The sequence below is a fragment of the Pelobates fuscus genome, chromosome 6 (genome assembly GCF_036172605.1).
Source record: "Pelobates fuscus isolate aPelFus1 chromosome 6, aPelFus1.pri, whole genome shotgun sequence".
Classification (NCBI taxonomy): Eukaryota; Metazoa; Chordata; class Amphibia; order Anura; family Pelobatidae; genus Pelobates; species Pelobates fuscus.
Window position 1 is genome coordinate 216,743,814 of NC_086322.1, and position 25,822 is coordinate 216,769,635.

The 25,822-nt window shown below is 39.4% G+C and overlaps 1 protein-coding gene across 1 annotated transcript in view; it reads right to left on the reverse strand.

Moving 5' to 3' along the window:
* Positions 1 to 2,004: 2,004 nt before the first annotated feature.
* The window catches only part of UBA6 (ubiquitin like modifier activating enzyme 6), an 84,941-nt gene continuing 61,123 nt past the window's right edge, over positions 2,005 to 25,822 (reverse strand). Inside the window, exons 27-33 of the mRNA XM_063458737.1 lie at positions 21,496 to 21,567; positions 17,513 to 17,630; positions 14,115 to 14,308; positions 10,337 to 10,464; positions 9,213 to 9,300; positions 8,231 to 8,325; positions 2,005 to 2,532 (exon numbers count right to left, since the gene is read on the reverse strand). Coding sequence (XP_063314807.1) covers positions 2,397 to 2,532; positions 8,231 to 8,325; positions 9,213 to 9,300; positions 10,337 to 10,464; positions 14,115 to 14,308; positions 17,513 to 17,630; positions 21,496 to 21,567 — 831 coding nt within the window. The 3' untranslated portion in view covers positions 2,005 to 2,396. The remainder of the gene's footprint in view (positions 2,533 to 8,230; positions 8,326 to 9,212; positions 9,301 to 10,336; positions 10,465 to 14,114; positions 14,309 to 17,512; positions 17,631 to 21,495; positions 21,568 to 25,822) is intronic.

Consider the following 25,822-nt stretch of genomic DNA (forward strand, 5'->3'; position numbering starts at 1 on the left):
GATAAGATGGAGGCGCCCAATAGCAAGATAAGGAATTATATAATGAATCTAAAATGTTACAATCCCACGGTGCATGTGTTGCGAAACTGCCATCATTGATAACCCTTGATTACAGAGTATTCTACTCATCGTTTCACTTACAAAGTGTCAAAATTGTACATGGCTCTGTACAATAAGTTAAAAGTATAGCCCTATATATAATAATTTTAAAGATAAGTGGATATGATGTATCTATATACATAAATTAATCTCAGACATGTTCCTTTTCAAAACCCTTGATACAGAGTTCTTTTTATTTAACAAAAACAGTGTAACAATTATTTCAAAACTGGGATGCATAGCTAGCACATAAACTTACCCCCAAAAAATCTCAAACTATGTGTGTAGATTTCTATTCAGATATACTTAAACAGTCAAAATTATATCAATCCGCACATTTTTTCCAACAGGGTTTGAAAATAGAGGTAGAAATATAATTTTTTTTTCACATCTACCATATGTGACAAAAAATAGCAAGTGGACAAATACAATGTTCATGGGTATTTGTAGGGAAGTAAGGAATAGCAGAGACTTTTTGGGGAATGCAACTTCCCAAAAAATGCCACTAAAATATAAAATAAATATATATTGTGTGGATTTAATTTCAAAATAGCAAGTAAAAGTTGCCTGCTAAAAACCAGGCATTTGTCCAATACAAAGACAATAGCAGCAAGCTTTTGCACTTTTTTTTTTAAGGTTCTATATAGCTGATGTTGGTAAATAAGCAAAACATTCCATATCAGTTTACGATCTTTAATGGTTCAGATTGTTTTGCATAGACTAGGGGGTTATTATATATATATATATATATATATATATATATATATATATATATATATATATATATATATATATATATATATATATATATATATATATATAATCTCCAGCTGTTCCTGAACAACACTCATTGAACCTCTTCCACCTGTTGCGGTTTTGGCTGTCAAACGTTTGTGAGTTGCAGACTGGTAACAGCTGGCCATCCAGTGTTTGGCTATTTCTGACAAAGACCATCTTTGCTCATTAAGGGGCTTAAAAAAAATATTTATTTTTTTTTAAAGTTAATGCAAATATATTCAATAACTATTCAATACAAACTGACAAAATATGAACTGCACTTTTATTCAAATACCTATTCTTTATCAGACTATATATTGAAAAAGGCAGTCTTGCAAAATAATACATCTTTAAAATGCTTTATAATTCCAAACAGTTTGGTGTTGTAATGACCTTGCTTGCATATGACAATTAAAGCCCCTGAGCTGAAACAAAACAAAGCAATTGACAGAGAAACACATGTCATTTGAAAATCTGGCTCAAACTTATCTTCCCTATTGGATCCTTCGGACTACTCCAATAGTATTTTTTTGTTTTGTTTTTTTTAAATACATTAAGGTCATAGCTATGATAATAAATAAACAGACCCGAATGTTGTTGGTTATACGGGCAGGTCTACCCATTTTAAAACTAGACAAGAGATTGTCTGAGACAACTCTCGGGTATTTCATTTGGGAATAAGGACGTTTATTTAAATGCTTTTCTCCAGTTTCTTAAAAGTTAGGTATAGTAGAATGTTCAGGAAATACCTTATTCGGCAAAAAAATGGTTTATGATTAGAGAGTCCTAGAACATGAACACTCACTCTCCCTGAGATCACTTAGTGAAATCCACATGACTTGATGAATTTGCACCTGTGTCCCTAAACTTTGTGATCTCATCACAGGTTTATGTTTTATTAAGGGAAAGGTGTGATATTATGATATCCACTTACATCTACTGACAGACACATATCCATGAGCACTATAACCACTGAACTAGGTTAATTGTTTATGTACACATATTAGTACATATCCTATATATATATATATACACAACAACTGCAGCCAGACTTTGGTTAACCCTCAGTTCCTTTAACGTTAACGATGCAACAGTTATGATACCCAATTTAAAAAACAAAACAAAAAACAAATCTCACGTGTATATTTCACACACAAGCTTGTGTGCGCACATCTTGAAAGACACCAACTGCAAGGCACAAAGATTTTTATATATACAGTACTCTAGCAGATCCAATTATTTAGCATTATGAAAGGAGGTACAACAGACATAAGTCAAAAATAATTATCGTGGTCCTCCCCCTGTATCCTGTTTTAATATTGCATCTCAAACAATTTCATAACCAAATCTTCTGGTAAACCAAGTCATACAAGTTCTAAGGACACAATATACTTAGTATCTGTTATGTAAAATATTAGTGCAATTTACTACTTTCACATTTTCCTCATAATTAAGGCTTCATCTAGTTGTGACAAGTAGTACCAACACATGAACACAGGGTAATACTAGTGCAGGAGATGTTAATTGTTCTCGGGCCTGAAATAGTATCTCACAGGTGGCCCGGGTAAGTCTTCATCCTGATCGATTTCCGGAGCAAAAGACACAGTCAGGTCAACGTATTTCTTATCAACTCCGGGCTTCACAAGTTTGTGCATCCTGTATGGAATAAAAATAAAGTAAAACATAAATAAATACACACACACACAATTTGTACATGTTACCGCTAAAGTGCACAAATCAGTTATTCTGCAGATTATCTAGGTAATGTGCAGATTAACTACGGTGATCCGTTAAAGTGGTGAAAATGGTTTCATTTCTCAAATTACCTAGGTAATCTGCAAATTACCTACTAGGCACTCGTTAAAGTGAAAATAAGATCTTTGCTGGAACAATAGCAACGTTTCTCTACGCTTAAATTAGCAATGTTATTTATTTATCAACAAAGAAGTAAGTTAATACAATCAAACAAGAATCAAGTTAGTTCTCGTTAAAGTGAAAATAAGATCTTTGCTGGAACAACAGCAACATTTTTGTACGTTTCTGTTAAAAAAAAATACAATAGAAAGAATCAAACAATTAAGGAAATGAATTTGCTAAACATACGATAAAACTATGCTTACTTATTAGTGCAATCTAAAGATTGGCGACACTTTGAATTACATAGCAATTGTTTTTTGCGACAAGCACACCTATTTGTGGTATATACACCTATTTTAGATTTGCAGTCACATTTTCTGAAACCCTGCCCACTACCAAGGGATTGTTTGATTGCTGTTTGACGTAAAGATATATTTCTACAGCAGGGACATCTTCTTTCGTTAAAAATCTCTCTTTGCAAACACTGAATTCCGATTTTGCATACAATTGTTTCAAAATACCAGTTTTAGTACCAAGTTTATAAAAGCCACCCTCTGTTTTACCAAGAACCACAGCTAAAATCGAGCGGGCATCAGTTTTTGCTCTGTCTACTTCGGGTACTTTAATTCTCACAGTGACACCATCGACATTTGGGTGCTTTGCATTAGAAACTGCTAACATTTTCTTTGCTTGCTTTTCTAAACCTTTCTTGGATTCATCACGCTGTATTTTCTGATCCAGATTTTTTTTTTACAGATGTTGCACAATACATTCTTACCATACCCTTCCTCTTTAGGACCAATTTCACCACAAATTACGTGAACAAACATTTCACAAGATTTACACTTGTGAGCACCTGATGCTGCTTTTGAGCAAACCATACAGACCATGTCTTGTATAGTCCTCTTTACAGGCTCTGTACGAAACTGTGATGCCGATTTTGCTGAAGTTGAGGGTAACTCAGTGATGACTTCAACATGCAGCGGTGATTCCTTGGAGGTGCATGGTAACTGAATATTCTTCATAACTATATCCTCCATCAACGGTATAGAAGGCAGTTTAAGATTACTATCAATAAATTCTTGTCTTTCTATAGGTGATTCTGTAGAAGCAGGGGGATAACGGAATGTCCTCTTGAGTAAGATTTGACTGTGATCCCATAATCACAGTCTCTTGTGAATCAGTATTTATCGAATGTGATACACTTTGTCAGGGCCGCCACCAGAAATTTTGGGGCCCCTAACTGAGCTCAGGGTCTGGGCCCCTGGGGGCCCGCTTCCAAAAATCCCGCCCACAGGAATACACACACACAGACACAAACACATTCACTGATACAAAATGACACAGATACACACACACACACACACACACTGAGACATACTATCAGACACACATACTGATACGCATATAGGCATACATACTGACACACACATACTGAGACATACACACATATACAGACACACAGGCGTACATAGTGACAGACACATACTAACATACATACAGACACACATGCATAAGGACATACAGACACAGACACATTCATAATGCCATACAGATATACAGTCATACATACATTCATACAGACAGACATACACACACTCATAATGACATGTAGACATACATACACTGACATTCATACACACATAATGACATGCATACAGATAGACATAGTTACATACATACATTCATACTGGCATACATACATTCATACAGACACTGACATCCATACATACACACATTCATAATGTCATGCAGACATACATACACTGACATACATACACACAGACCAACACACACACAGGCAGACCAACACACACACAGGCAGACATACACACACACAGGCAGACATACACACACACAGGCAGACATACACACACACAGGCAGACACACACACACAGACACACACACACAGACACACACACAGACACACACACAGACAGACACACACACACACACACAGACACACACACAGACAGACACACACACACACAGACACACACACAGACAGACACACACACACACAGACACACACACACACACAGACAGACACACAGACAGACACACAGACATACATACATCTCATTTTCCAGCCACCCTCCTGTTTCTTACCTTGTCTTTGCAGGAGGGTGGCTGGCTGGGGCTGATGGGACTGGCAGTCGGCTGGCTCTCCCTCTTCATTGTCGGGCGGGCGCTCCTCCCGCGCGGAGTGAGCTGGGAGGAAGTGACCACTTCCTCCCAGCAGCACTTGCGCTGCGGCGGCATTTTTTTCTTTAAAGGGGCCCGGTCGCGTTATACCACGGCCGCAGCGCTTACCGGGCCCCTGAAGATATGGGGTCCATCGGGTGGCCCTAAGTGCATGGGCCACCTGATGGGCCCCATCAGCGTGCGGGCGCCGGTGCAACTGCACCGGCGGCAGTTCCGCCGCTACACGTAATAATGGCGGCCATTATGGTTGTCACCCCCTGATGGCGGCTTTGCTCTTTGTGGTACAATAGAAGAAGACAATCCCACTTTTGTGGGACAACCGAACATGACTTTGTATGGACTTCATTTAATTGCAGAATGATAGGCAAGATTGTACGCCCTCACTCCACTTGTTGGTTTGGTTATCAGCCATCCAAGTAGTGAGCATGTTTTCAATGTCTTGATTCGCTTGTTCTACACTTCCTTGACTTTGGCTGTGTCTAGGTTTGCCATTAACCATTTTGATTTCTGGTCACAACTGTGTTACACTTTCTAAGATTTTATTACAAAATTTGCGTCCGTTATCAGAATGCAAAATACTTGGAGCGCCAAAAAGGAGAAAAATACCAAGCAAGTTATAGGCTACTTCATCCGCCCGTTTTGATGTGAGCGGCTTCAATACAACAAATTTTGTTAAGTGGTCTTGGTATACGAGAAGAAACTTAAACTTTCCATCTGGTTGAGATTGGTAATCGATGAGATCCACCTGGCATCTGCTATTGAAATGCAATGAAATAATCGGCTTTACAACAATCCCTTTTTTCGCACTTTTTTCTTTTTGTTGACAAGGTTCACATAAATCCAAAAACATTTCTATTTGGGCTTGGGTAATGTTTTTATAAAGTGTATTTAATTGCTTGATCTTTCTGTCTCTTCCACCGTGGCCAATTGACAAATAAATAGAATACAATATGTCAAACAATTCTTTGGCATGGGCAAACTTTTTCACACTTTCTTGCGCATCTGACAACGGCTCAATGAGTTTTTCACAGCCTTGTACAGTCAAACACATCATACCTTTGAATTATCCGATAATCTCGAGATGATTCTTTCTTCTTGGAAACTTTTATTCGCTTTACATCTTCAATTATGGAATCATACTTTCGTTTTGTCATTAAAACACTATTATATTTTAAATCTCGCTAACGAGGTTTGCCAAGAATCTTTTCTTCATTTTACTCAACAATTCTGTGCTAGGAGTTAAATGTATCTGCTTTAAAACTGGCAGCTAGGAGTTAAATTTATCTGCTTTAAAACGGTGTTAAAGGTATCTGCTTTAAAACTGGCAGACGACGCAAATTATGAGAAGCAAGACACTGGTGAAACCCGCGAAACCAACGCGACGCCAAGACTGGCGAAACCAAAGTAAAAGTGGAGGGAGAGGGGGAAGGTGTAGGGAAAGGAAATGAGAGAAGCAGGCGAAACTAAAATGAGAGAAACAAACTTTTCTCTCGTTTTGGTTTTGCGCTCTCATTTAAACCAAAATGAGAGAAACGTTGTGCACATTAACGGCTTCCGTATCGTTAAAGTGCAATTACCTAGGTAAAATGCGGAAAACTCAAGATTCCGCACTTTAACGTAGCAAATCATTTAATCTGCAGATTAACTAGGTAATGTGCACATTAACAGCTTTCACACTTTAGCGTTAACACATATATTAAAGGGATATTGTAGGCACAATAACCATTTCAACGGATTTAAGTGGTTATGGAGCCTTATTTCCATAGGTACTGGAATAGGCATTACTGCTCACAGTTTAGCAGCAAATGCTCGGTCACGCATAACTTTTCTCGCCATCACATAAAGCCATGAGCTAAAGAATGTTCCACTGCTAATATACTCAAAAGCATGTACACCTAAAGCAAATCATTTTCTCACACATGGCACATATATATATATATATATATATATATCTTTAAAAAAAAATGTTTTAAGATGTCTAAAAAAAGTTAAAGGGACACCAAAATTAAAAATAAATAAATAAAATCAAAAGATCTAACCCAATGAAAATAATGCATAAATACATTTTGGGGGCATATCTAAAAACAGCCTGCAAAAGCTGCAGTTCTCTTATGCCTCGTTTCCACTGAGCGGATTGGTTCGGGTTGGTACAGTTTGGAAGGTTTAGAATGGACCAGCCCATTCTGGTGAGCGTTTCCACTGCAAGTCAGACCTTCAGGGCCATGCAGGGTTTAGAAAAAATGCTCTTCCTGTCCACCAATCAATGGATTGTATAGTAGTTCCGCCCTAACCAAACCGTTCCATTTTCTATGGCCCTACATCTGAAGCAGGACCCTGAATGGATTGGTACGGTTCGCTTGTATGGACCACTTTCATAATGGAAACACCCAAAATAGCGAACCGTACCGAAATGAACCGAACCGATCCGCTCAGTGTAAACGAGGCATTATCTGCTGCCTTTGCAAGTTCTCCCCTTCTAACCCCGCCCAGACTGTTTCTGCAAGGCAGATGCTCTAAGCACTCGAATTTAGCTCCCCTGAGCTAACCAATCAGTAAGTCAAAGGACCGGTTGTCTGATAGCCAGGGGGTGTAACAAGGTTAATTTCTAGAAGCACTAATTTCTATTGAAACCAACCTGCACGTTTTGTAAAATTAAAAAAAAAAAAACACACACTCATCACACATAATGTACTTCAACAAGCTATAGTGCTTTAGGAGTCTGGAGTATCCATTTAAAGAAACACTGAAGGCACTATAACCACTTTGACTGAGTGAAGTTGTTACGGTGCCTGGATCCCTTGGGTGCCGGGTCCCACATCACTGCTTAAAGATTTACCCATGATTTAGCTATTAGAGATGCTCAGTAGCAAATGCTCCAATTATGAAATGGCAGAAGTGGAGTTATGTTTTTCTTTATGTCATGCCAGTGATAGTAGGCAGTGTTCTCAGCCAATCACTGCCTCAATCATTGGTATTAACTGGTATGATGCAAGGTGGAAGCATAGCTGCACCTCCACCACATTAATTGGAGGCCAGGCTTCTTGGGATCAGAAGCTCTCATCTCTCAGTTAAGCCACAGTTCAGAAAGGTGGCTAAGAGCAATCAGCTCGCTATCTTGGCCAATGAACTCGCCTTCCCCCTGCTCACATCTTCACCTACCGCAACATCAACGAAGGTTAAAATAACAGAATTGCTGCACCCAGACAAAGTGGTCTGAATGACTTCAGTGGTCCTTTAAACAATTAACAATTCAAGAGGTAGGAAGGTAGGATGATGGGATGAAGTACTTACGTAAGTTTTAATCTTTTTGCATGTCCAGGCATAACAGGAACATATAACATTTTAACTCCTTGTACAACCATTGTTGGCTCTATACCATATTGTTCCTATAAAAATACAGAGCAGTATATAATGTAGCATTACAAGATTTTTAATCATCAACATGAACCACCAGGCATTTAAAAGTACACTAAGTTCATCACAGAAAGAAATACTATTATGGCTTATATGTTTCATTATGAACTTAACTTCAGTGTTTGCCAGTATTTAACAGTGATTAAACCTAAAGGTAAGGGCAGTTTAGTAGAATCGAGGGAATTGAAGCCAGATTGAAGAGGGTCAAGGAAAGAGTTAGTATTGAGAAAGTGAGTTAGATGGGTATCCACAACCCACTCAAGAAGCTTAGATAAGAAGGGGAGTGGAAATTAGGGATGGTAGTTAGAAGGAGAGATGGCTTTTTCAATATAAGATTGAAGATTGCTTGTTTGAGGGAAAAGGGGAAGATGCCAGTAGACAGAGAGAGGCTAGGGGTGGGACCAGACAAAGGGAAAGATTGGATAAGGTAAGAGTGGAGCAGATTATGAAAACATGTCGAGGGATGGGAGGAATGGGGAACATTAGAAACCTCTTGCTCAGAGACAGGGGAAATGGTGTTGGTAGTGGAAGCCAAGTAGGAGTAGGGGAGATTGCATTTCGAATTTTGTTGATCGTGTTTGTAAAGTGACATGCAAAATCAACAGCTGTGAGCTTTAGAAATAAACATAACATTTAGTTAGAATTGAAAGAAAGCCATCAATAAGAAAAAAAAAAAAGCCAAAATGAAAAAAAAAAAAAAACAACGGTTTACATTTTTTTTTTTATTTTTTTTAAACTTACTACCACCCAGTCTACCCCCACTAATCATTGGGAAACGTAAAAACAGAAATCAATGAATGAAGACAGAAGTTGCAGAAATCATATACTATCGCAACTTATTAAATTATGTTATTCTTACTTTGACAGCATTAATGAAATCAAGAAGAGTAAAATCTTCATTGCCATATATTGTCCATCTGTCCCAAATGGTAAATGAAATGCCATTCCTATAACAAAAAATATATATATTTATATAAATAAGAAATATGGAATATATAATACTTAAAACTGTAGCAAACAAAACACAAAACAAAATAAAAGCCACTTTAGAAAATTAAAGTTTCACTCCAAGCACTACGTTCACTTCGCTGTTTTGTCGATGTATAAGCAGCGTTTCGATTTGGGCTGGCTTATATCAATTCTGTGTGTATTGGACATTAGACGTCAGCACGCAAAGCAAAGGGATAGCAATTCACATACAGCAGTAAGAAATTTACATTAAGAACAAATAAAGATATGCTTTTTACTTCTTAGAGAGCTTATGCTATTACTTCAATTATCTTAAAAATCATTTGTGAGCAAGAAACAATAATACATTTTAATGTGAAATCATACAGCCATTATGAAGTCAATAATAATCACTTTCCTTTGTAAGAAATTACTTCAGAATGAGATTTTCGCCTGCTTTTGTCAAAACAATGAAAGAGATGTATGAAAATGTGAACTTAATAAACTATAATTTTTTTCCAGCCTAGATATCCATTGCTGTGCACTGTGGGGCATTAGACAATTATACCAATATCCGAAAACATTTGACCATTATAATGCTGCCGATATCATTATCATATTGGTGCAATATCCGAAAACATTTGACCATTATAATGCTGCCGATATCATTATCATATTGGTGCAATATCCGAAAACATTTGACCATTATAATGCTGCCGATATCATTATCATATTGGTGCAATATCAAGACTACTTGGAGTCAAATTTTATTTTCCATATTGAATTTTGGATCCTCATATTAGGCTGTTTTTGTATATTTCCTCTTAGTTAGCAAAGCCCAGAAACAAACTTAATTACAAAATAAAACAATTACAGTAAAGAAAAAAAAGCCAAAACTATAAAAAAAAAAGTGCTTTGTTCTCTAATGACAGACTGTTTTCTTTATATTTCCAAAGGACAGTGAAGTACTTTTCACGTGTACCCAGCCAACAATGTTCATTGAAGGTGCATTGTAGCTTGTGCAAAAGACAATACCTTATATGTGTCCTCCTTACTTCTGCAGTCTCTGTGAAAACAATTATTGGAATGGCTAGGTTGAAAAAGCAATTCTTATACGCTTCAAATGGATGACCTCCAACCACCTTTATTAACTCCAATGCAACCTGGTAATTTAGAGAACATAAAACAACAAAAATCAGCAATTAAACATACATACACATGCAACAGATCGAATACAGCTCCCCTACCCATCCACATGTGCAGATAAAAACAACTAATGTAGCAGAATATGATGACTGAGTTGACAAGACCAACAGCCAATCAACCCTGTGTAAAGAAACAGCCAATCATCACACTGGGCAGAGTAAAATTGACATTTACACTCAGCCTGGCCATTACTAATAATAGTCTGAAAATTATATTAAAGGGACACTTCAGGCACCCAGACCATTTCTGCCCATTGGGGAGTGGTCTGGGTGCCAACTCCCACTACCCTTAACCCTGCAACTGTAAATATTGCAGTTTTCATAAACTGCAATATTTACCTTGCAGGGTTAACGCCTCCTCTAGAGGCTGTCTACTAGACAGCCACTAGAGGGCACTTCCTGGTTCATAGCACAGATTTTCTGTGCTATAGCGTCGCTGGACGTCCTCACGCTATAGGAGGACCTCCAGCGTTGCTAAAATCCCCATAGGGAAGCATTGAAAGCATTTTTCAATGCTTTCCTATGGGGAGGTCTAATGCGCGTGCGCGGCATTGCTGCGCATGAGGTCTCACTCCGCCCGCGGGGGAGGAGCGTGGGCGGATCCTGGACCAGCGCCGAGAGACATCGGCACTGGACTCCGGTAAGTCACTGAAGGGGTTTAAACCCCTTCAGCAACCTGGGATGGGAGGTGGGAGGGAGAGGGGACCTGCAGTGCCAGGAAAACTGTTTGTTTTCCTGGCACTGGAGTATCCCTTTAAACAATAAATTGCTGACAGTATTCCTTAAAAATGGCAGACTAATCTAACACATCACAAATTATGTACACATACTCAAGTCTCACTTTTATTAAACAATAATAAAAAAAAAAAGTTCAAGACCACAAGTAGAGAAGCACACATTAAGGGAAATATGACATTTGGGGGCTTAAATCCAATGTTGTTGGTAACATTTACTGACTAGCCATGCTAATGTGATCTAAACCTTGGCGAGTAGCAGACGCTTCTAAGCTGCAAAATCGGACTATTTGCCACAGTAAATTACCACCTAACATTACTGTTAAAGGGACTCTCCAGGCAGAGGACTTTACTCACCTGGTTCCAGCGCCGGGAGCCTCGTGAAGCCGCGCCCCCTATTTCGTCAAAATGACGAAATAGGCGGGCGCGAGCAGGGAGCAATCAGACGCTTCCATTTGAAAACGTCATTGCTCCCTTGTGCGCATGCGCGGCTTCGCCGCACATACTTCAGAGGGCGCCATTCATGCCGCCCTCTGAAGTCCTGAGCACACTACAGCGCATGCGCGCGGTGTGCGCGGCCGCGAGCTGAGCTGACTGACAGCTCAACTCGCGGTCTTTGCCCGCCCCCCTCCTCTGCTGACAGGCTGGAAAGAGAAGGCGCGCACACAGTGCCTTCTCTCTCCTGCACACGTCAGACGTATTTTAATACGTCTGACGTGTACAGGGCCTTTTTAGGGCCCTGCATGATAGGAAGTGCCTCTAGTGGCAGTCTGAGTGACGGCCACTGGAGGTATTCCTATCAATCAATGTAAACACTGTATTTTCTCTGAAAATACAGTGTTTACATTAGATTGCCTGCAGGGAGCTATAGATCATACCTGAACAACTACATTAAGCTGTAGTTGTTCAGGTGACTATAGTGTCCCTTTAACGACTCCTCAAGAGTATAATGGGAGGCATTAACAGATCCTAACAGTCTGGTTAGCCTTGTTTCTAGAGCTTACAGGCTGCTTCTATCTGGATTAAATGTTAAACTGGTCTCTTCCTGTAATTAAGACATAAAAACTAAGTTAACAGAGAGTTGACTGGCTCACACACAGAGCTTTTAACAATAAAAAAAAAAGCACAGGGTCCCTTTGACCTCAATAAAAGAGAGTTGCTAATATTTAGCAATGGTCCAATAGACTGGCCATCTCCTGGGTACTTTACATAACATATCATGAGCCCAATAGGGCACAGAATATTTTCATTCATATATCTAAATACTGGGCATCTCCCTTTATTCAGTAATTCCTATGATTTAAATGGGTTATCAGAGACGCCAACTAATTTCACCTTTCAGAAGACATGCTCAGTAATGTGCATAGATAGACAGGTTGACTTATAAGCCAACCAATCATAGAACACTCGAAGCATGGGCCCATAATATTTAACATAGAGAGCTTGTATAGAGTAAAGAATGGGGTAGGGCCCGCTACTCAATGAGTGACCCTGTGCTTTTCTATGTTTATGTGCCTTTCAGTGCTGTAGCAGAAAGGGGGAGGGGGATACGGAGGGTTTTGTTCTTCTAATGTACATTACTTTCGATGTTTGCTGAGGAGGAATTAAAGAAAGAGATAAGCAAATACTTGCCTCTGTGTTTTTAATAAAATCATGATTTTTACATCAAGTTAATAGCAAAATCTGGTAATTCTTCTGCTCTCTGTGGTGGCATGAATAGGTTAACTTTGTACCAGCTGTAGTTGCTCTGGTTATTTATTGCTACATGAATTATTTTCAGTTGCTGAATAATGATCATTATGGTCAGCTTCAGCATCAGTTGTGGTGCTGTATGCTAATTGTAAAATGAGAAAAGCAAAAAAAATAGCAACAAGGTTGATGGGAAACGCGACGGTCCTATGTGGCTTCGAATATCTATTGTTAATATCAAGAGCAGATATTTAAAAGGACACTATAGGCATGCAGACCACTTCAGCTCATTGAAGTGGTCTTGATGCACTGTTCCAGGTGACTTAACCCTGCAAAGGTAATTATTACAGTTTTTTTTTTTTTTTTTTAAACTGTAATAATTACCTGTTAGGGTTAACTCCACCTCTAGTAGATGTCTGGGACTTCCTGGTCGTTAGGCAACTTTTGGTCACCTGACGCTGGACGTCCTCACGCTATGCATGGGGAAGTTCAGCATCACCCAAAACCCCACAGGAAAGTTTTCCTATGGGGAAATCCTTTATGCGAGCGTGGCGATCGACGCGCATGCACATTAGGTCTCCCCCACTGGCGATGGGGGGGAACGGAGGTGAAGCCCAAGCCATCACAGAGGGACATTGGAGCTGGACTGAGTTACGTGGCAGAAGGTTTTTTTTTGTTTTTTTTACTCCTTCTGCACCGTGGGTGAGGGCTACTATATGGACCTATAGTGCCAGGAAAACAACTGTGTTTCCTGGCACTATAGTTTCCTTTTGAAGACAAGGTTGAAAACAAGCTCTTAATGTGCCAAGCTCTGGGATAGCAAACATTTTGGTTTATTCAAAGAATTCAAAAGTGTGAATAAACCCATTAACCTTATACAAGTTGTGCAAGGCATCAGTGACTTTAAGACTTGATTGTCTAGTTATAAATGTCCAGCTAGGACTTAAAGGGACATTACAGGTACCAGAACAACTTAATCTCATTCAAGTGGTCTGGATGAAATGTCACTGTCACTTAACTCTGCAATGTAAAACACTGCAGTTTCAGAGAAAGTGTAATGTTTACATTACAGGGTTAAAAAAAATGTCCATAAAATCTCCATATCCCCATAGGAAAGCATTGGTATTACGAACGCTATAGTGCTCCTTTAATCATCTAGTTTTACAATTGTATGTGGGTACTAACCAGTCCAGATACCGCAGCAGTGGCTGTTGCTATCGCAGGAATTATTTTCCCTGCAATACGTTTGGTTTTCAGTCTATCAGCCGGCTCAATGTTGTACATCTTTGCTCTCAAGTTGGAAGCTGCAGTGATAAAATTGATATGCTCGTTGCTGTCATCATCCTTTTCAAATGATAGGTAATTCATATGAAGGTCATCTGCCCATTGAAAAACATACAGTATGAGAAAAATGTTCAACACTATAAACACAAACCATATTATCCACAAGATCATGACATGTCAAATATGGACCAGGAGCCTGCAGTTCAAAATATATATCCCCCCCCCCCCCCATTTTAGCCTTAAATTTGCATTTCTCTGGTCAATTCTCAATTTAATAATCCCATATAACTATAAGAAATACACCTATTGACTGTAAAAAATGAAAACAATAAAAATAACACAGTTACTGAGAAAAATTGGATTGGTTTTGGGTAAACAGAGTGTGTCCATAAACACTCACAACCATAATTAAGATGGCACTTCAGACTGCATATCATTTCATGTCATTGCTATTTATTACACAGAAATGTAGGTAAAAATGATAAAGTAGACTTTCAACTTAAAGGAACATTCCAGGCACCATAACAACTGAATCAGAATTAAGTTGCAATGCTGCCAGATGCTCCCTGATACTGGCTTACTGTTAATGGACAGTTTAACCCTAAATTCTTCTGTGCAGCTTCGATTAGGTCTGTCCCTGAAATTCTCAGCCTATCAGTAGCTCCCCAAAATAAGTTTCAGTGGTGTCCTATCTGAGGCTTCCTATTTCAAGTCTCTGACCGCAATGGAAGTTTGGGGGCAGAGCAGTCCAGCACTGAACAGAAGACTTTTGGGTTAAACCATTAGTTAACCCCATGGTCCTGAGACAATAACTTTGTTCAATTCATTCCATAACAACTTAAATACAATTAAGTAATGTTGCCTGGTGTATTCCTTTAAAGCAACACTGCAAACATCATTACCAAAACAGTGTGCCTTGGCATCCATGCCATTGTAAGTAGTCAAACTGCTTAGAATGGTTGGACTTCTTACCTTGGGTCTCCCTTCATTACAGCTAGAAGAGCAGAAAAGTCTTTCTGAGCCAAGTCTGGTGGTGCAGAGCTTTGCTCAGGTAGCAAACAGAAGCTCATGGACTCCGGTCTATCTTGCAGCTTTAGTGGCAGAGGGGAGCGGCGACCAGCGAACCCAAGGCAAGAAGGCAAACCATTTTAAAACTGTTTGACTACTTAATATGGAGAAGTGTCAGAGCACTCCTTTGCACCATAACCACTACAGTGTGTTATAGTGGTTATGGTGTTTGAATCGCTTCTTAAACTTCCTTTTATTCTGTCTGTTTCAAAACCAGCTCCCAGTTTGTGAGTAACAGGAATCATAGGATTGTAGTTGCATGCCAACAGAACTTTGCTTTGCAGTGTTAAAGGACTAAACGTCACCTTTAAATTATATTTTTAAAGGAACACTATAGGGTCAGGAATACAAACATTTATTCCTGACCCTATAGAGTTAAAACCAGCATTTAGGGTCCGCCCATTTGAAAAAGCATTGCATTGGCTGAGATCACGAAGGATTCAGGGTGGGGGAGGGGCCAAAAGCCAGCCAGGCCAATCAGCATCTCCTCGTAAAGATGTACTGAACAAATGCATATCTATGGGAAAAGTTCAGCGTCCCAATGCAAAGCGTGGAGACGCTGAACGCCGCAGCACTGCCCCAGGAAGCAAGTAGCATCTGAGGAGTGGCTACTGTAGGTGTCCCTAGGCTTTAAAGTAAACACTACCTGTTCTCTGAAAAGACAGTGTTTGCATGAAAATGCCTGCAGGGACCGTCTATAATCACCGAAACAAATAAAATGAGCTGTAGCTGTTCTGGTGACTATAGTGTACCTTTAATAGAATACTATTTTCATTAAGTTTTGAATGGAAATAGATTTATTTTAATAAGGGACATTTAAAAAAAAATAAAAATAAAGAGAGAAAAAGTCAACCTTTCCTTAAGTATATGAAAGCATCCATCGGCCATATACATGCACTTTTGTTCAGACAGTGTTTTAAAACAAACAGTTACTCTATGTTATTATGCAGAGAGTGAAGCAGGGAAAATCAGAGAGAGTTTCTATTTTCAAACACAGTACAACCCGGTCATATACTAAAGTAAGGGATGAGTTACTCTCTATTTTTTTATTCTTTTTACATAAATCATTAAAAAAAATTAATTTCCTTTCAAAACTTGATAAAAAGATTCTTATTCTAAAAATAGGTTTTAAAGTGACAGTAGTCCTTTAAATGCTGTATCGCCAAAGAGACTAAATTTAAAGGGACACTCCACTACCCAATACAGAATAAATAACAATCACTGCGTAGTAGATAAACTCCAAACGATAACTTGCATTCATTTAGTTATGCATTTTTTGGTTGGAATTCTGTCTAAAAACAGCTTGCAAAACCTGCAGATCTCTTGCCTGCTGCTTTTGCAAACCCATCCCTTCTAACTCCAACCAGACTTTCTATGGCTGTGCAATCAGACTTCACAATGCATCTCAATGAGTAGTCTTTGCAAGGCAAGTGCTGGGGGCAATAGCTGCCTTTTAAGTTCAGTGCAACTCAGCTAACCAAACCAGGAAATAACAGGACCTGTTGTTTGCGTATAAAGCCAAGGGTGCAACCAGTATCATTTATGAACCTTTCAATTTCTAATGTAATCAGCACTTTTTCCCAAAATGAAAAAGCTAGAATGCTTTAGGGGTCTGGAGTGTTGCTTTAAATGGACACTCCAGTTCCACAAAGCATTTCAACTTGCTGATGTGCTTTATGTGTACAGAGTATGTCCTCTTTATTTTCATTTGACAAAAAAATGCAGATTTAAACAGAAATTGGCACTTTTACAAATTAACCTTGTTACACCTCCTTGGCTGTCAGATAACCGGTCTGGTACTTCCTGGTTTGGTTAGCTTAGTGGAGATAAACTCAAGAGGCAGCTAATTGCCTGGAGCACCAGCCTTGAAAAGACTTCTCATTGAGCTGCATTGGGAAGTCTGTGATTGGACAGCCACAGAAAGTCTGGACGGGGTGAGAAGGAGAGGGCAGAAAAGAGAACTGTAGCTTTGGCAAATTTGTTTTCAGATATACCCAAAATGACAAAATGTATAATAAAATGCATATATATTTTCATTGGCAGTTTATCGATTACACAGTGATTTTTATTTAATTTTGGGCAGTGGAGTGCAACTTTGAACATTTCATGAGGAGACATGATGCAAAGGAACTTTGCAATTCAATTTGTAAACACTTCTTATTAGAGAATTGATTTGGAGATTACAGTGCATTGGGATGTGTAGAAATGATGTGTGTGTGGCTGGTGCTTACGTTTAGTCACATGGCCAGCAGATATCACACCCTCCAACTGAAAAAGGGCAATCCTTTCATCCTCACTGCTCACCGGCATTTGATCAGGTTTCTTCACAGTTTCATCAGTTTCTACTAGCTGGAAGGTAAAAACAAAAGTTTAAGACAAACTAACAGAGGCTGTTCACAGCGCTAAGGAAAATGGAATGCAGAGTTTCAGATTATTTTTATTTATTCTAAAGTATGGTATAATGAGCATAACAATTAGGGGGGAAAAAGTGCTACCCTGTAAATTCAATACGAATTAACAGAGTAGGGAGTAAGCTGTATGAGCTACTATCAGATAGGGATAGTATTTATTTACCCTTATTGATAATTACTTTAGTGAAAGAGTGATAAGCATGGTATTCACTCATCCATTTCGTTAATTACTTTAGAGATTGAGTTTATCATTATCTGTGTTTGTAGTGTGGTTGATTTGATCATATTCTAGCTCATTGAGCTGGTATATATTTTTTGTATGTTTATATGTTGTGATATCTTTTTCTTATATTTAATTAATAAAAGTTCAGTTTTATACATGTATCTAGTATAGTAAATTGCTTTTTCTTATGGTTACTTTTTTTTTTTTTAATTCTTTATTTTTGTAGTGCTTAGATTGACAGACATGCTTATATCGCCACGCCAGCAGATACAAGTCGATGGTATAACAAAGAATAAACAGTTTCATGGCGAACATTGACAGCACAATTTTTTAAAAGGAGTCAGGCTAGATATAAATGTCTACAACATTAGTTTTAATCAGGCTGATAGTTACTAAAAAGGTAGGATAGACATTTTAGTTAACGTCAGGAGCTTATAAGGTTTAACAGCTTTAAACAGAATTTCACGGTAGAGGCAGTCTAAGTTATGCTGATAAAACACGTTAATTCTATGTTGTGCGAGGAACAAGCTAAATTACAACTGTACACCAGTGAGCTGTGAGACCCCTGGGCATACACGCAATTAAAAGTGAGACACTTCTTATCATGAAGTTACGTTGTGGTTGAAACATGCGAGAGTGTAAGCTAGAGTAGGTATGTGATTGTCAAATAATAATCGCAGAGTCAAGCTGGGTGCAAGCAGGTTAGCAGGTGCTCACAGCAAAAGAATAATGTCCCAGCTTGGTGTGAGTTGGTCTGTTAATACAGAAATATGAACTTCCACATTACCATACCAGCTCAGATCAGAAAGACGGCATAAGCTGACAGAGCCAGGTAAGTGTACAGTAAGTAAGGCATGTGTAACAGTATTTCAACTCCTAGAAACATAGTCACTACAGTGTGCTATAGTAGTAAGGGTTCTTAGAGTACTCCTTTAAAATGTCAATAGTAATTAATTTAAAGAAATATGTAGAGTGTTGTGTACTTAGGTACATACATAAACGTGCCAGGATGCTTGGTATATGCAGAAAGTTAAAATAACACTTTAATGTTAGTAATACAAAGATTTATCCCTAACACTAATGTTCTCTTTAGCCCCGCGGCCCCCTCCAGAGATATAAATGTTTAGCTAACCCTTCATTCATTAATGCGATTCTAGCGCCACAGTCCTTTTGGGCTTGGTTGCGCTCTGCCTCCTCGAATATCAGCCGACGGGGGGACTTAATGCACATGGACGGCGAGTGCCGTGCTCGCATTAGGCTCTTCCCATAGGAAAGCATTTGCTCAATGCTTTCTTATGTGGTTTCCTCAGATGCTGAATATCCTCAGGCAGATCACTTAACAGAGTCAAACTTTGTGAAACTGTAGAAGGCCCTCTAGTCACTAAAGCCAGTCTTAAGGCCCTTTAAAGTAAACACTGCAGTTTCTCTAAACTACAATGGTTTACATTGCAGAGTTAAGAAGACAAGGACACCTTACCCAGACCACTTTAATTAGATGAAGTAGATTGGGTGCCTATAGAGTCCCTTTAATTTGTAAATCTCTGATATAAAGAAAGTGTCTCCTTGATCTAAAGTGGCTGTTGGCAGGTGTACAATATTCCATAGGAACTGTAAGTTTAATGACATTTTCAAATTCATTTTTTAAATCTTAATTCGAAAGTGTAGGAATAGATTCAAAGACAGATTTTCGACTATTGTAAGGAACAGATCCACATTAGCCAAAATGGGAGGATTTAATAAATACCAGATGTTTCTACATAAAAGTAACCTGCAAAAATAGAACAGTTTTATTACGTGTTATTGAGCAATGAAACACTGAATTTTCAGAATAGTTGCTTAGAACATAGAAGGAATTTTAAGGATACGTATTAAAAAACAAAAAACAAAAAACAACAAAATGTTAGAGGGACACTCCGACACCTAAAGCACTTTAGCTTGTTGAAGTGCTTTATGCATTAAGAGAGTGTACATTTTTTCACTTTATAAAAATTGCAATTTTTAAAAGAAATGATCACTCTTATAAATTAACCTTTTTACAGCCCCTGGCTGTCAGACAGACAATCTATAATGTTACTTCCTGGTTTAGTTCAGCGAGCTAATCTCAAGAGGCAGGCAGTTGCTCACATCACCTGCCTAGCAAATACTTCTCATTGAGCTGCATTGGAAGGTCTGTAATTGGCTAGAAGGGGAGGGCTTGCAAAGGCTTCAAAGTTAGCGTTAATATTTGTTTGTGTGTGACAAATCCAAAAAACAAAATTTAAACACCGATTTTGGCCAGTGTTTGTGACTAAGTGGCTACTAAAAAAGACTGGACATACCCCATTTGCAATACCTTGGGCTGTCTACTTTTGCAAATAGTATGCCATCATGGGGGAAATTCTCATTCCTTGACTACCATACAGTTTCAAACACAAAGTAACCAATCCGGCAAATTTCAATGTGAAAAAACTGAAACGCAAGCCTTATATTTGACACTGTAACTTTTAAAAACACAAAAAAACCTGTACATGAGGGGTACTGTTATACTCAGGAGACTTCGCTGAACACAAATATTAGGGTTTCAAAACCGTAAAAGGTATCACAACAATTATATCGTCAGTGTAAGTGCCATGTGTGAAAAATGCAAAAAACTTCACTTTCACCAACGATATAATTGTTGTAATACACTTTACTGTTTTGAAACACTAATATTTGTGTTCAGCACAGTCTCCCAAGTAAAACAGTAGTCCCCATATACAAGTTTTATGGCGTCTTGGAAAGTTACAGGTTTAAATATAGTGCTAGCAAAATTAATTCTCTGGACTTTCTGCCTGGGTTGTCATGCAGGTCCCGCAAATTGTAATTTAAAAAAAAAATGACCTAATTATGTAAAAATATTGCATAAATATATACGTAGATTTTAAATATATATAATTTTTTTAATATATATTTAATTAAAATACACTTAGACAGTGTATGTATGTATGTGTGTGTATATATATATATATATATATATATATATATATACACACACACACACACACACACACACACTATATATATATATATATATATATATATATATCTATATGAGATCTAAGTATATATTATTTAATTTTAAACTGTGTTTAAACTTTATTTAACTTTATTTCATACAGCAGGGGGACTGCCAGTCATTCCAGGCACTCCCCCTGCTGGCACTGCTATGGACAGCTATTCCGTCCATATGATCGTGAGGTCCTCACAAGGACCTTGCGATCACATGGCCCAGAAGGGTCGGATCAGACGCAGGGGGTCTCCCTGGGATGCCAGGTAAGTCCCCCCCATCACGATCGCCAGCGTGGAATTACTGGAAAGCAGGTAAGTGAATAGGACGGCGGGGACGTACAATGCCGCCCGCCGGCGTTTAGAGCTGGGTCCCCAAGGACGGCATACCCGCTGTCCATGAGGGGTTAATGTTCACGAAACAGAGAGGGCAATAAGGACTGTTAAAGTAAACACACTATGCTGTAAAAACTAAACACATTATCATGGATATTTTGGTGCCAAGATATCCCTTTAATGCTGAAAAAGAGTTAAAAACAATTAAATATATACATACTTTGTTTGATGGTACAAATTCAACAATGTCCATTGAAGATAATATTTTCAAGATGGTGTCTTGGGACAAGTCCTGTCAATGTAAAACATTAAAGGGAGTAATAAGTTAAAACATTCTAACGTTCATAGTCTAGAACAGTTTTGTCCAGTGCTTTAATAATCAGAGGATTGATGTTAGAGTTCAATTCTTTATTTTAATCAGTGTTTTAATACAATAGAATGTTTGACAAGTTGCAAGCAAGCAGAGACATTTAAGTAGACAGCACTGGTATCATAGATCCATATTAATGTCATATTTTCTAATAACAGACGTTTATACGGCCTGCAAGCAGGGGGTAGCATGTACTCCTTGTAATTAAACCCTGAGAGAACTCTTTTCTCCTCATCCTTTCTCTCGGTCTTTCTCCTCCTCTAGCTCTTCTGGCTAACTTTCTCCTGTAATTTGTTTCACCTTCTCGTATATATTTCCCACCCTGTTTGTTCACTCCTCTGACCCCTTACCCCAACCATTGTCTGATATTTTGCATCTCCTAAAGGCAAAATAAATCTCGACACAGACAAAGGGCTTTCCCTGGGCCTTTTTTCTTACATTTACACTGCACCCAGCCCCGGGAGGGCTTCAGCAACAATATGAGTATCCAGTACCTTCCCTGACCTTCCCCATGCCCCTGTGTCTGCATCTGGTGTTTTTAAAACAAGCATAGGGCAGGAATGCATAGTGACAAGTACATTATTCTTCGAGATCACATAGAAGCAGTGGAGGATTTTTTTTTATATATATTACGACTGTACATCTGTCTATGTCGGGTATTCTTCTAGGGGAATTTAAAAAAAGTTATGTACTTGACTTCACTTGTACTTATGTTATCACATTTTTTTTTTTATAGATCTTTATTAGACAAAATTTTTTTCATTTTTTTTGACATACAACAAATATGCGGGAATTAATACTTAGCAGCATATATGCACATCAATCAAATAAATACATAGTTCTTTTATATTTAAAATGCATAACACGTATTCACAAATAGTAGTCGCGTATTCACTTATAATCCAGCATATCAATACTAACATACATAGAAAAACAACAATAGGACACAACAAAAAGCAAAAAAAAAAAAAAAATCCACCAACTCAGAGCGCATAGTCAAAATATGTTCTCTTCCACCTGTACTGGGGTTATTAACTTCTATTTTCAGTTTAAGAGGTCTTTCTCTATTTATACAGATGTCTATATGTCTCGTATAAATTAGATTGGGAGATAACCATCTATAGGATAGTTATCCAAATAGTAAGCTGTATTTATCTAACCATTCACAATACCAATTATTTTTCCTAGAAGTAAAAGTCGAATTATTGATCATCTCATGTTCCATTGATATTTGGTATCTTACTTGTTCTATCAGTAGTCGTTTATTAAACGACTTGGATATTTTCCAATTTCTCGCAATAATAATTTTAGCAGCGACTAAACAATGAATGGCAAAACAGATCTCTTTTTGAGAATCAAAAGGCAAATTCAGATGTAAAAGAGCCGAAGCAGCATTCTCCGGAATTCTATCTACAGTCATAGATGCAAAAATATTAAAGGCCCAGGACCAAAGAGCTTTAACAACTGGACATGACCACCAAATATGTATGTAGGTGCCTAGATGACTTCCACATCTCCAACAAGTTGGATCGGCAGAGTGAAACATTTTAGCTAATCTAACAGGAGTATAATACCATCTATAGAGGACTTTGAAGTGGCATTCTGACAGATTCAGGCAATGGATATGTTTATTCACCCAGGTTAAAGAGGAGTTCCAGTCATCTAACGAAATTTGCAATTTCAAATCTAATTCCCACGTCTTAATCAAACTATAAGGCGACTCCTTAAGGGGTTCCAACATTGATGAGGCAACAGACATGCTCTTTTTAATAGATTGAGACTTAAAGGGACTCTATAGTCACCATATAAAAGCAAGAAAGACAGGTCCCCCAGCCTTCCTTCTTGCTTTTATATGAACTTTCATTCATTAAAAAAAAAAAAATCGGTGTTTTTATATTAAAAACTTACCTCCGTTCCAGCGCCGAGCTCCCCGCTAGGCCGCGCCCCCTTTTTCGTCAAAATGACGAAATCGCGGGGCCCAATGGGACGGCTTCGCGCTGGACCAATCGCGTTCTTCATAGAGCGGCATTGAATGCCGCCCTATGAAGAACCTGAGCGCTTTACCGCGCATGTGCGCGGAATGCGCGTTCGCGAGCTGAGCTGTCTGACTGACAGCTCAGCTCGCTTTCTAAAATTATCAATAATAATTTAGGGCCCCCACCCGCCCTGTGCGGCGGGTGGGGGCCCTAAAATTATCAATGAGGGGGGGGGACCTACTGTCCCCCCCCCCGGCCCCCACCCCTGTGCGGCGGGTGGGGGCCCTAAAATTATCAATGAGGGGGGGACCTACTGTCCCCCCCCCGGCCCCCACCCCTGTGCGGCGGGTGGGGGCCCTAAAATTATCAATGAGGGGGGGGACCTACTGTCCCCCCCCCGGCCCCCACCCCTGTGCGGCGGGTGGGGGCCCTAGAATTATCAATGAGGGGGGGACCTACTGTCCCCCCCCGGCCCCCACCCCTGTGCGGCGGGTGGGGGCCCTAAAATTATCAATGAGGGGGGGACCTACTGTCCCCCCCCGGCCCCCACCCCTGAGCGGCGGGTGGGGGCCCTACAATTATCAATGAGGGGGGGGACCTACTGCCCCCCCCCCGGCCCCCACCCCTGAGCGGCGGGTGGGGGCCCTAAAATTATCAATAAGGGGGGGGGACCTACTGTCCCCCCCCCCGGCCCCCACCCCTGAGCGGCGGGTGGGGGCCCTAAAATTATCAATAAGGGGGGGGGACCTACTGTCCCCCCCCCCCGGCCCCCACCCCTGAGCGGCGGGTGGGGGCCCTAAAATTATCAATAAGGGGGGGGGACCTATTGTCCCCCCCCCGGCCCCCACCCCTGAGCGGTGGGTGGGGGCCCTAAATACAAAGGGGGGGGGGGACCCTAGTTAACCCTCCCCCCCCCAAAAAAAAATATCTCCCTACCTACCCCCCTCACCCTAAAAATAATGAGGGGGGACCATTAACTAAAAACCTGTAAAAAAATGAGATAAAATCAACTTACCATTCGATGTTTTCTTTCTTCTAAAATCTTCTTTCTTCAGCCCCCAAAAAGGCCAAATAAAAATCCATAATAACCGACGCAATTAAAAAAAAAAAAAAAAAAACCGAGCGCAAAAAAAAATAATCCATCTTCACCCAAGGAGGGCTCCGCGCAGACTGAGCTCCGCAGGGCGGGGGAAGGCTTATAAAGCCTTGCCCCGCCCTGCAATTAGGCTAAGAACACTCTGATTGGTGGGTTTAAGCCAATCAGAGTGCTCTTTGTCATTTTACAAGCGTGGGAAAGTTCTTTGGAATTTTCCCACGCTTGTAAAATGACACAGAGCACTGTGATTGGATGGATTTCAAGCCATCCAATCACAGTGCTCTGTGTCATTTTACAAGCGTGGGAAAGTTCTTTGGAATTTTCCCACGCTTGTAAAATGACAAAGAGCACTGTGATTGGATGGATTTCAAGCCATCCAATCACCGTGCTCTGTGTCATTTTACAAGCGTGGGAAAGTTCTTTGGAATTTTCCCACGCTTGTAAAATGACACAGAGCAATGTGATTGGATGGCTTGAAATCCATCCAATCACAGTGCTCTGTGTCATTTTACAAGCGTGGGAAAATTCCAAAGAACTTTCCCACGCTTGTAAAATGACAAAGAGCACTGTGATTGGATGGATTTCAAGCCATCCAATCACATTGCTCTGTGTCATTTTACAAGCGTGGGAAAATTCCAAAGAACTTTCCCACGCTTGTAAAATGACAAAGAGCACTCTGATTGGCTTAAACCCACCAATCAGAGTGTTCTTAGCCTAATTGCAGGGCGGGGCAAGGCTTTATAAGCCTTCCCCCGCCCTGCGGAGCTCAGTCTGCGCGGAGCCCTCCATGGGTGAAGATGGATTATTTTTTTTGCGCTCGGGTTTTTTTTTTTTTTTTTTTTTTTTTTTTTTTATTGCGTCGGTTATTATGGATTTTTATTTGGCCTTTTTTGGGGCTGAAGAAAGAAGATTTTAGAAGAAAGAAAACATCGAATGGTAAGTTGTTTTTATCTTTTTTTTTTTTTCTTTACAGGTTTTTAGTTAAAGGGTCCCCCCTCATTATTTTTAGGGTGAGGGGGTAGGTAGGGAGATAAGTTTTTTTTTTTTTTGGGGGGGGGGGGGAGAGGGTTAACTAGGGTCCCCACCCCCTTTGTATTTAGGGCCC